The 11283-nt window shown below is 36.8% G+C and overlaps 1 protein-coding gene across 2 annotated transcripts in view; it reads left to right on the forward strand.

Moving 5' to 3' along the window:
* LOC109060408 (rap guanine nucleotide exchange factor 4-like) overlaps positions 1-10881 on the forward strand; it is a 32430-nt gene extending 21549 nt beyond the window's left edge. For both annotated transcript variants that reach the window (XM_042725411.1, XM_042725412.1), the window contains 22 exons: positions 1815-1998; positions 2154-2238; positions 2325-2385; positions 2639-2715; positions 2836-2982; positions 3112-3218; positions 3346-3431; positions 4494-4572; positions 4686-4836; positions 4956-5044; positions 5155-5185; positions 5321-5399; positions 6110-6256; positions 6625-6722; positions 7708-7833; positions 7944-8122; positions 8258-8348; positions 8506-8556; positions 8663-8750; positions 8855-8919; positions 9180-9234; positions 9809-10881. In XM_042725411.1, coding sequence (XP_042581345.1) covers positions 1815-1998; positions 2154-2238; positions 2325-2385; positions 2639-2715; positions 2836-2982; positions 3112-3218; positions 3346-3431; positions 4494-4572; positions 4686-4836; positions 4956-5044; positions 5155-5185; positions 5321-5399; positions 6110-6256; positions 6625-6722; positions 7708-7833; positions 7944-8122; positions 8258-8348; positions 8506-8556; positions 8663-8750; positions 8855-8919; positions 9180-9234; positions 9809-9936 — 2204 coding nt within the window. In that variant the 3' untranslated portion in view covers positions 9937-10881. The remainder of the gene's footprint in view (positions 1-1814; positions 1999-2153; positions 2239-2324; positions 2386-2638; positions 2716-2835; positions 2983-3111; positions 3219-3345; positions 3432-4493; positions 4573-4685; positions 4837-4955; positions 5045-5154; positions 5186-5320; positions 5400-6109; positions 6257-6624; positions 6723-7707; positions 7834-7943; positions 8123-8257; positions 8349-8505; positions 8557-8662; positions 8751-8854; positions 8920-9179; positions 9235-9808) is intronic.
* The last annotated feature ends 402 nt before the right edge of the window (positions 10882-11283 follow it).

Consider the following 11283-nt stretch of genomic DNA (forward strand, 5'->3'; position numbering starts at 1 on the left):
CTAAAGAATAATAATGCGCATTTGATCAGATATAACTCCAGTCCAAAATTATGAGATGCGTTATTTGAATGCTTGGCCAAAGAGGTGTGTTTTTAATCTAGATTTAAGCAGAGAAATTGTGTCTGAACCCCGAACATTATCAGGAAGGCTATTCCAGAGTTTGGGAGCCAGATGCGAAAAAGCTCTACCTCCTTTAGTGGACTTTGCTATCCTAGGTACTATCAAAAGTCCAGCGTTTTGTGACCTTAGGGAGCGTGATGGGTTGTAGCGTGGTAGAAGACTAGTTAGGTATGCAGGAGCTATGCCATTAAGGGCCTTATAAGTAAGTAATAATATTTTGTAACTGATACGGAACTTAATAGGTAGCCAGTGCAGAGACTGTAAAATTGGGGTAATATGATCATATTTTCTTGACCTGGTAAGGACTCTGCATTTTGGACTACCTGTAGCTTGTTTATTGAGGATGCAGGACAACCACCTAGCAGTGCATTACAATAGTCCAGTCTAGAGGTCATGAATGCATGAACTAGCTTTTCTGCATCAGGAACAGGTAACATGTTTTGTAGCTTGGCAATGTTTCTATGATGGAAGAATGCTGTTTTTGTAACATGGGAAATATGATTTACAAAAGAAGTTGCTGTCTAATATAACACCCAGATTTTTGACAGTAGAGGAAGTAACAGTACATCCGTCTAATTGCAAATTGTAATCTACAAGATTCTGTGTAATGTTTTTTGGCCCAATAAGTAATATCTGAATTTAATAGGAGAAAATTATTGGTCATCCAATCTTTTACATTTTTAACACACTCTGTTAGCTTAGATAATTTAGAAGTTTAATCTGGTCTCGTTGAGATATATAGTTGAGTATAATCAGCATAACAGTGGAAACTAATCCCGTATTTTCTAATGATATTACCAAGGGGCAACATGTATATTAAAAATAGCAGAGGACCTAGGACAGATCCTTGTGGCACTCCATATTTTACTGGTGATAAATGAAATGACTCCCCATTTAAATAAACAAAGTGGTAGCGATCGGACAGGTCTAAACCATCTTAAAGTCTGCCCTTGGATACCTGTATAGTTTTGTAATCAATCTATGAGTATGTCGTGATCTATGGTGTCAAACGCAGCACTTAGATTATAATATTAAGTTGTAAAAGTTGTTTCACTACATTGGTTTGAGTGAATTTAGCCATTTTAAGCATTGCAGATGTTTCTTAATTTTCTTTTCTTTGATTTTCAGTTTTTTTAGGAGTATTGTTTTAAGCATGCAAAAATGTGAATATGATATATTTTTATTTTTATATAGTTTTGGTTTTCATTTTAATATTAAAATTTTAGAGTTATTGTGTGATTTTTTTTTTTTATAAAACAAAAGTTTAAAACGTTTTATATATATATATTTCTATTTAATATTTCAATTTTAGTCATTTTTGTTTTGTTGTTCATTTTTACCTTTTTTTTTTTTTTTTTTTACTTTATTTCAATAGCTGAACACAATTTTTAATAGTTTTAAGTTTTTTTTAACACTGATTTTGACAAGGAATCATTTAGGTTTTTTCATTGACCTCAAAATCACTTTCCATCATGTTTTTGCAAGAAGCTATTTAAAACCTGGAGAAAGATATCTAGTGTTCCCATTCATCTCAATGGCACTTTTTCAGCTGCCGCAGCTCTATACTGCATTAAAGAAATGACCCAGCTAGTTAAACCAAGTATGAATATCTATGAATTTTTTTTTAAAAGACTCTAATTAGAGCATCTGAATGGATTCACGCACCAGATCACATACTGTATTTTTGTCGACAGTCGACCACGAGCTGAACTTTCAAGATAAGTACCTCTTTTACCGTTTCCTTGATGACGAGGAGGAGGATGCGGTGTTGCCAAGCGACGATGAGAAACGTGAAGCAGAGGAAGAGCTGCAGGAGACCCTCCTCTTCCTTTCCCAGATCGGCCCTGATGCGCACATGCGAATGATCCTCAGGAAACCGTGAGTGACCAACAGCGCCCCCTGCATTATTGAAATGTGCATTTGGTTCCATTAGGACAGGAGTGCTTCTTGAGCCCACAAATTCTGCTGCTGTCAGCTTTTACTCTTCCTGAACTACTCCACCCATCTTTCTTTGTCCCTTGTTCTCTTTATAGGCCAGGTCAAAGAACAGCTGAAGACCTGGAGATTATTTATGATGAGCTGCTGCATATCAAAGCTCTCTCTCATCTGTCTAACACTGTAAGTCCTCCACTGAGACCTCTAGGCCTGATATCAGCACTGGTATGAGCAGACTAACATGATCTGTGCTGTTCTGCCCTCTGCAGGTGAAGCGAGAGCTCGCCGGTGTCCTCATCTTCGAGTCACATGCCAAAGCAGGCACTGTCTGTGAGTTTCAGTGTCTCTTTACTGCTCTTTACTTTACTTACTACTGCTCTTTACTTTTTTAAATTTTGAGTGGTTATGTTTGTCTGTGTTGGTTATAACCCCTGTATTTAGGACACAAGGTGTTAATATATCAAATAATTTAGTTTTTAACCTTCATTTTTCTGGCACATACTGACTCCAAACTTTTAAGCACTAGTGTAAATACTAAGTTGGCTCAGTAATATTCTGTGTATGTTTGCTTTTCTTATTTTAGTGTTTAATCAAGGGGAGGAAGGCACTTCTTGGTATATTATCCAGAAGGGATCAGTAAATGTTGTTATCTATGGCAAGGTAATGTCATGTCATGTTATTTCTGTTTATTTATGACTACATACGTTTTCATTTATTTATGCAGAGTGATTCTAGTGACAAACAGTATTAGATATTTCAGACTGACTCCTGTGTGTTTAGGGTGTGGTGTGTACGCTGCATGAAGGAGATGATTTTGGCAAACTAGCCTTGGTGAACGATGCCCCCCGCGCAGCTTCCATCGTACTCAGAGAGGACAACTGCCACTTCCTGAGAGTGGACAAAGAGGACTTCAACCGGATACTCAGGGTACACAAACATCAATTACTGCTGACACACAAGCGACACACAATGAGTAGTTATTGAACCTTATAGTGGCAGAATTACCTCTTGACTGCATGTATATTGGTTTGTGTATATGTTTGTTTGTGTGTGTAGGATGTTGAAGCAAACACTGTGCGTCTAAAAGAGCATGACCAAGATGTTCTGGTACTACAGAAGAGTCTCCGGCCCTCCAGCCATGGAAGCATCCCAGCCCACTTCAAGTATATGATCACATCCATCAGTCTGCTCAGTTTATCCATACATTTCTTGATCCATCAACAATAAATTAATCTATCCATGCATTTATTTAAACAAACTACATTTGCGGTGTCTGGGTTTTCTGGACAGATACACTGTGATGTCAGGCAGCCCAGAGAAGATTCTGGAGCATCTGCTGGAGACAATGCGACTGGACATTCATTTCTCTGATCCAGGTACTGCACCTTCTCATTCATCGTTAAATAACATTGTTCAAACTTAATCAAACTAATTAAGCTTTGTGTGAATGGAATAGTTCACCCAATAATGTAAATCTGCTGAGAATTTACTCAGGCATCCAAGATGTAGATGTTTGTTTCCTAATCAGAACATTTTGGAGAAAATTAGCATTAGATCACTTGCTCACCAATGGAGCAGTGAATGGGTGCCGTCAGAATGAGTCTAAACAGATAAAATCATCACAATAATCCACACCACTCACTGAAAAAAAAGGAAAAAAAAAACATTTATTTAAGGTAAGTAGTTGCAAACTATTTATTTTAGCTACATTAAAAAAAATTTTTTTTTGAAAGTAAGTCAACTTAATTTGTTTGTTTAAATGTAGGTAAAATAAATGGATTGCATCCACTTACCTTAAAAAATTTTGTAAATTCAATGAATATTTTTTTTCAGTTCTCCAGTCCATCAATTAATATCTTATAAAGCCAAAAGTTGCATGTTTGTATAAGAAACAAATCCATCATTACAGCATTTTAACTTTAAACCGTTGCTTCTGGTCAAAATATGAGTTCATAATCTATAATAACACTTCCTCCAGTGAAAAAGGCCACTGTTGTCCTCTCACACCAAAATCCACTGACATATTTGTTAAGAACTGTTTTCCGTAAAGAAGTCAGAAAGAAGCTCTTTCTGTAAAGAAGTCAGAAAGAGCTTTATTGTCAAGTGTTTGGGCATACAAGGAATTTGTTTTAGTGTCACAAGCTTCCAGGCTTTTGGCTTCATAAGATATTAACTGATGAACTGGAGTTGTGTGGATTACTTGCGGATTATTGTGATGTTTTATCAGCTGTTTGGACTCATTCTGATGGCACCCATTCACTGCAGAGGATCCACTGGTGAGCAAGTGATGAAATGTTAAATTTCTCCAAATAAAAAAAAAAACTAATCCACATCTTGGATGACCTTAGGATGAGTAAATTCTCAGCAAATTTTCATCTTTTTTGAACTATTTCTTCAATACATTTTTTTATTAATTCTGCAATATTTTTCATCCAAAGATCCAGCTCTGGATGATTTTGCGCTCATGCACTGCGTCTTCATGCCCAACAGCCAGCTGTGCCCTGCCCTTCTGGCCCAATATCCTTCTAGTGAAATCAATCAATCATCTCTATCTGTCTGTCTATCTATCTAGCTATCTATCTGTAAGAACAGCACACTGTAAGTATGGATATGTTTCTTAGCGTGTGTACCTATCACTCTCAGGCCTCTCAGGGCTCAGAGCAGGAGCGTCTAGACTACTCTGTTGCCAGCAAGAGACGGGTGCTCAGCTTGGCTCTGCGCTGGGCTGCCCTGCAGGGCCACCATCTGCTGGAGGATGACACTGCGCTCAGCTTTCTGGAGGTTATAAACATACACAAACACACACATGCTAGCATAGAATCACTTACCACCAGTTTGCATGGAGATATGGTAGTAGTCAGATAAACCAAATGTGTTAAATGTGTTTTGTGTGCATTCAGGAGCTGCATGGGTTTGCATCTAATGATGCAAGAGTTTTGCGTCCACTGAAGGAGCTACTTCCTGAGCTGGAGAGGATCATCAAGCAGTAGTAGGTTTTTAGTGGGTTTTGTATGTGCCTTTTGGGCTGTTATTATTAGCTTAATCTGAATGGTTAATGTTACTGATGTCCACATGTGTTTGTTCATTTCATGTTCTCAGTCCAGATGATGCACGAACCTCTCAAAAAAAGGTAATGTAGATCTGCTTTCATATACTTCATTGTTTATAGATCTACTGTTTAGCTATATCTGTGGTCTAAATTGGATTGTTAAAAAAAGAGAAATATTTTGCCATGTTCATATGCATTTGGTTTTTGTTCTCTCAGCATAAAGTCCTGCTGCGACAGTTCAGCTCTGGAGAGGAGAGGCTTGCAAAAAAGCAGCCAATAAGGAGCTTTGATGACAGTGAGTATCTGTATGTATATATCTATATGAACAGTTTAGAATTTTTGGGCGAAAAAAATTAAACAAAGGAAAGTCATGAATGTAAAAACAAATGAACATGAAATATGTTTCACTATTTCTGTGTCACTAATAAATACATTTGTTGAAAATAGCCTGAAAGGCTCTGCTTTATAACATAATCACCAGATTTTGCATAACCTTGCTGCTGATTTCAGCTTAAGTACTGCTATCAATTAAAACAAAAGAGGGACTAAATATTAAGATATTCTGACATGCAAGTTAATTTTAAACTCTAAACTTTTATTTTTATATTTTAAACATTTCACTTTTTTTCTGACAATTTTTCATGGCAAAATATGTATTTTTTTAAAGCATGTCTGCAAGTAGTCTCAGACCTTAGGACAATCCCAGCTTCCATTAAGTTATGAAAATGTTATTTCTTAATATCATCTGAACATTCAAATCATTCAGGTTTTTAAATGTACTAAAAATGAAATGTTTTCTATATATGTATGTATGTCTTGAAAACATTATTAAAGACCAGACAACTGTGAAAGAGCATTCTTTTGATGTTACTGGAAGAACATTTGTTCATATCTGATTTTGAGAACCTCGACAGAGCATTTGCCAAATTTCTGTTTAATTTATGGAATGCATTCCAAAATGCAAATTTCCTCTCTCTTCATCTTTGTCTTTCCATGTGTGTCTAGTTCTCCTGAAGGTGTACTGCAGCGATCACACTTACACCACTATTCGTGTTCCTGTGCTGGCCACGGGGAGAGAGGTGACCGCAGCTGTAGCGGATAAACTGGGATCCACTGAAGAGCTGCTTTTGATAAACCTCAGCGCATCTGGAGGTGATCCACACACACACTCACAATCACATGATGAAATATTGGTTGCCCTTAGAGATGTGACAAACAAATACACACAGAACTTTGTAGATATTCAGCCTTTTTGTTGCTCTAGCAACATTCTGTATTGAAGCACTCTGTTTCTATATTATATAATCCACTTCCAGATCAGTTTCAAACTAAACCTTTCAGAAAGTACCAGCAGAACTGTAAATCCTGTAATAGGTTGAAGTTTGTGTGGTCGTCTAAATATTAATGATAGTAAATAAAGTGCATAAAATCTATAATAAAAGGTATTAGGTGTCGATCTTATACAGCTGTTCAGAATGTGATTTGTGGTGTGGCTAATTCTGGGCTTTATTTCTGTGTAGAGAAGCAGATTTTAAAGCCCAATGATGTATCGGTGTTCCAGTCGCTAGGAGTGAACGGCCGATTGTTTGTCTGCTCCAGAGAACAGCTTGATTCACTGGTGAGACCAAATGTGGAGTATTTGGACACTTAAAGGAATAGTTTGATGAAACTATACTCACCTTCAGGCCATCCAAGATGTAGATGAGTTTGTTTCTTCATTAGAGCAGATTAGAGAAATTTTGCATCACATCGCATCACTTGCTCATCAATGGATCCTCTGCGGTGAATGGGTGCCGTCAGAATGAGAGTCCAAACAGCTGATAATTACATTGCAATAATTCACAAGTAATCCACAAAACTCCTGTCCATCAGTTAATGTCTTGAAGTGAAAAGCTGTAAGAAACAAATACATCATTATGGGATTTTAAACTTTAAACTGTCAATTTTGGCCAAAATACAAGTCCATAATCTATAATAACACTTCCTCCAGTCAAAAAGTCCATCCACTGTTGTCCTCGCACATCGAAATCCACCAACATATTTGTTTAGAGATATTTTTTGACTGTTTTTGCTTGTAAACAGTGCTTGATCTGTACATATTGCTCTCCTGATTCAGATGAGATGACTTTTTCACTGGAGAAAACAATATTATGGATAGAGAACTATTTTAGCCAGAAGCAGAGGTTTAAAGTTAAACGCATCTTAATAATGTATTTGTTTGCTATAAACACAGCTTCTCACTTCACAAGTCGGGTGGATTACTTGTGGATTACTGTAATGCTTTTTTTATCAGCTGTTTGGACTCTCATTCTGACGGCACCCATTCACTGCAGAGAATCTGTTAGTGAGCAAACAATCTAAAATTTCTTGATTAGTTTCTTCATTGGAAATATGTTCTGGTAAAAAAAAAACTCTTCTACAACTTGGATGGTCAGAAGGTGATTACATTTTCGGCAGATTTTTATTGTAAATGCAGCTTTAGTGAGCATAATAAACTTCTTTCAAAAACATCTTAATTATTCAAAAGTGTACAAATATTTTTGTTAATAATTGTGGAGTTGGTGCTTGTGTGTATTTAGTAATGACTGTGTATGTGTGTGTAGAATCCGCTTCCAGAGCAGGAAGGTCCCTCCACAGGCTCGATGTCCAGTTTTGAGCTGATGAGCTCTAAAGACCTGGCCTTCCAGATGACCCAGTATGACTGGGAGCTTTTCAGCTGTGTACATGAGGTAAAGATGCACATACACTGACACACACACACACACACACACACACACACACACACACATATGACGTTTTTAACCCACAAAACGTGTACTTTGACTATGTGTGTGTGCAGTATGAGCTGGTGTATCATACGTTCGGACGGCAGGCATACAGACGCTCTACAGCAAATCTGGAGCTGTTTCTGAAGCGCTTTAATCAGGTGCAGCTGTGGGTGGTCACAGAGGTCTGTCTGTGCGGGACGCTCAGTAAACGGGTACAGCTACTCAAGAAGTTCATCAAGATTGCCGCCCAGTGAGTTCTCCAGCACACATAATATAATTTATCAGGAACTCATGATGAATTTGCACCGGATTTGAGGCATTGCATGTTATACTGCCTGTTTTGATAAGCACTTTATATATGTGTGCTGTGCATTTATTCCCACAGCTGTAGAGAGTTTAAGAATCTGAACTCATTCTTTGCCATTATTATGGGCATGTGCAACCCAGCCGTCAGCAGACTCAGCCAGACATGGGAGGTCAGAATATAATAAGCCTAATTCAATATTAAAATAATGATAATCATATATATTTAAAAAGTGCCATATTCTTTAAATGAAATGAATGAATGAATTTAAAAATGAAAAGTGTCTATACCATTTTAAACAAAAAAACCTTTTTCCCCCTTTTTTTTAGAAACTGCCTAGTAAATTCAAGAAGTTCTACGCAGAGTTTGAGAGTTTACTAGTGAGTCTATTTCAAACATTTGGAATTCTAGATCTCTTTCTAAAAAAATGTATTTTGTGATTGAGGTGCATTATTTATTAAAGTATGATTTATGTGTTGCTCTCAGGATCCATCCAGGAATCACCGTGCATACCGCCTCACTGTGGCTAAGATGGAGCCGCCAATCATTCCCTTTATGCCTCTCCTCATTAAAGGTGTGGGCGGGGCCTAGCCCCAGTATTCTTAATGATAAATACTACTTGTCACAAATATTATATCACTACTGTTCTACAACATAAAACATTTATTCTCTTTTCAGACATGACATTCACTCACGAGGGGAATAAGACTTTTATTGATGGACTGGTGAACTTTGAGAAGATGGTGAGTCTCTTACTGTCATCTCTGCAGTGTTGTTGTATTATATACTTATAGTATTTACTATAAGTACATAGACATTTTTAAAAATATATATATTTCTGTTTATCTTTATTTTTATTTCAGTTTTTCATGTAATGCTTAGATTTTATTTCAGCTTTATTTGAATTAACATATTTATTTTTAATTGTTTAATTGTTAACAATATCAACACTGAATCCATGACTAGAGCATATGTATGTTTGTTTGTTTGTTTGTTTTTGCAGCGGCTGATTGCTAACACAGTCCGGGCAATGAGGCACTGCAGGAGCCAGACGTTCAGTGAGTCATCTACACACTAATGCTCTTTTTCATTTCTCCCTATGCCTTATGGGCTGCCTATTAAAAAGCTACATCCCAGAGATCAGTCAATCACGTCATATTCATAACAATCTGAGTTTAGGCAATCTGGAAAGCATAACTGGTCATGTCTAGAGGTAAAAGAGAATGGATTGCCATTAAATCACAACAATGGTAAAAATATCTTAAAGTATGTATAAAAATATTGTAAATAAAGTCCCATAAAATTTATGGTCAAAACTGGCAGCTGCGGTTGCCAGAAATACTAAATACTGAGACAATGTTTACATTATGGGCATAAATTGCATACTGGTACCTTATAACTTATAACTGTATATTTCTTCTAGAAAAAAGAGAGTTATTTAGCATTCGGTATTGTGTGTGGGGTTTTTTTTCTTATATAATCAGTCTGCTGAAAAAAAAAATCAGTAAAGAGAAAAAAATAGCAGCTGTAATCACACCAGGTTAATTAGTAAAAGGTTAAGTCATTTCATAACATTTCATTGTGGTTCAGCAATTACTGATGGAAGTTTGACACTGTTCCCTCCTCCATCAGATGCTGAGGTGTCTCCAGCTAGCAAGAACCCACAGGAAGTGAGGAATTACGTGCGTCAATTGAATGTGATTGACAACCAGAGAACCTTATCCCAGCTGTCCTTCAGACTGGAGCCGAGACGGGGCTAAAGACCAATGCTCAGACTCTTTCTCTTGCTTTCCCTCCCTCTCTCTCTCTCTCTCTCTCTCTCTCTTTGAAATACAACCACTGTATATCCAGTTTACAACAGTAGAACTCAATTTTACATCGATCAGCAGCTAAAGCAGCTGAATGCTGACTGTATGTGCTATCACTGCCAAAGAACTACATGTGCAAGATGCATTCTCATATGTATGATTGTTTGTGTGCGTGTGCGAGTTGCATGTTAATGACTTCAGTCATAAGAGCTACCTTGGTTGACAGTGTGTGTTTGTGTGTGTGTAAGCAGAATGCACTTGGTAAAAGTGTTCATCCTTAGATTCAGTCATGTGAGGCCCTTGTTCATTCCCATGATACAACAGTGTAAACCTGCTGCCTGTGCTCAAGCCTGCATTTCTATGATCCTACGAAACCTTCAGAACAATCCTAAAAATAAGAGTTTAGTACAAGCTACATATCATGCATTCAAATAACAGTGACACTATCGTATCCCGGCCACAGAAAATGAATCATTGGTACTCCGTAAAACCATCCAGGCCTCAATGTCTTGTGGTATGTTGTTTTAAGTCATATAAATGTCAGTATTCTGGCTCAAGGACTATTTTTTACCACTGGTTAAATTGTGTGCTAGTAACTTACCTCTCGCCATAGCCTGTAGCATTATTGAGGTCATTTTGTACATTGAGTTATATTTTTTAATATGGTTATATGGTTGGACCCATTTTGCTAAGTTATCATAATCGGTCTGAGAAGGCCTTTGTTTGTTCTCATCCTGCCTTTTGGAAAGTGAGACGCTTTGTGTGTAGGGCGCTTATTTTCTTTTAGGAAAATGTCTACGCCTGCCTTGTAAATAGTATAATCTAAATAAATGTATCACTGAACACTTGGTGTTGGTGTGACAGGACTTTTCACTCCAAACAAGTGTTTTTCTCGTTTCCTCCGTTTTATGTCTTCTGTCTCTGTTCTGTTTTGCTCTTATTTGTTCTTTGGGACAATAAAGGGTTAGTTCACCCAAAATGAAAATCCTGTCATCATTTACTCGCCTTCATGTTTCAAAACTTGTGGCTTTATTTCACCAGAGGAACACAACAATAGTTAAACGAGTTAAAAGATTTTTATTTTGGGGTGAACTAGCTTAACAGAACAATATAAACGTATTGAACAGAAAAGTCTTTTTGAAGGTTTGAATTATTTTTATTTTGTGGTGAACTAGCTTAACAGAACTATATATATATATATATATATATATATATATATATATATATATCAATACCATACAAAACATTTTGCAATATCTAATACAGTATTGCAACTCAAAAGTACTGCATTGAATAAAG

This window comes from Cyprinus carpio, chromosome B6 (genome assembly GCF_018340385.1).
Source record: "Cyprinus carpio isolate SPL01 chromosome B6, ASM1834038v1, whole genome shotgun sequence".
Taxonomy (NCBI): domain Eukaryota; kingdom Metazoa; phylum Chordata; class Actinopteri; order Cypriniformes; family Cyprinidae; genus Cyprinus; species Cyprinus carpio.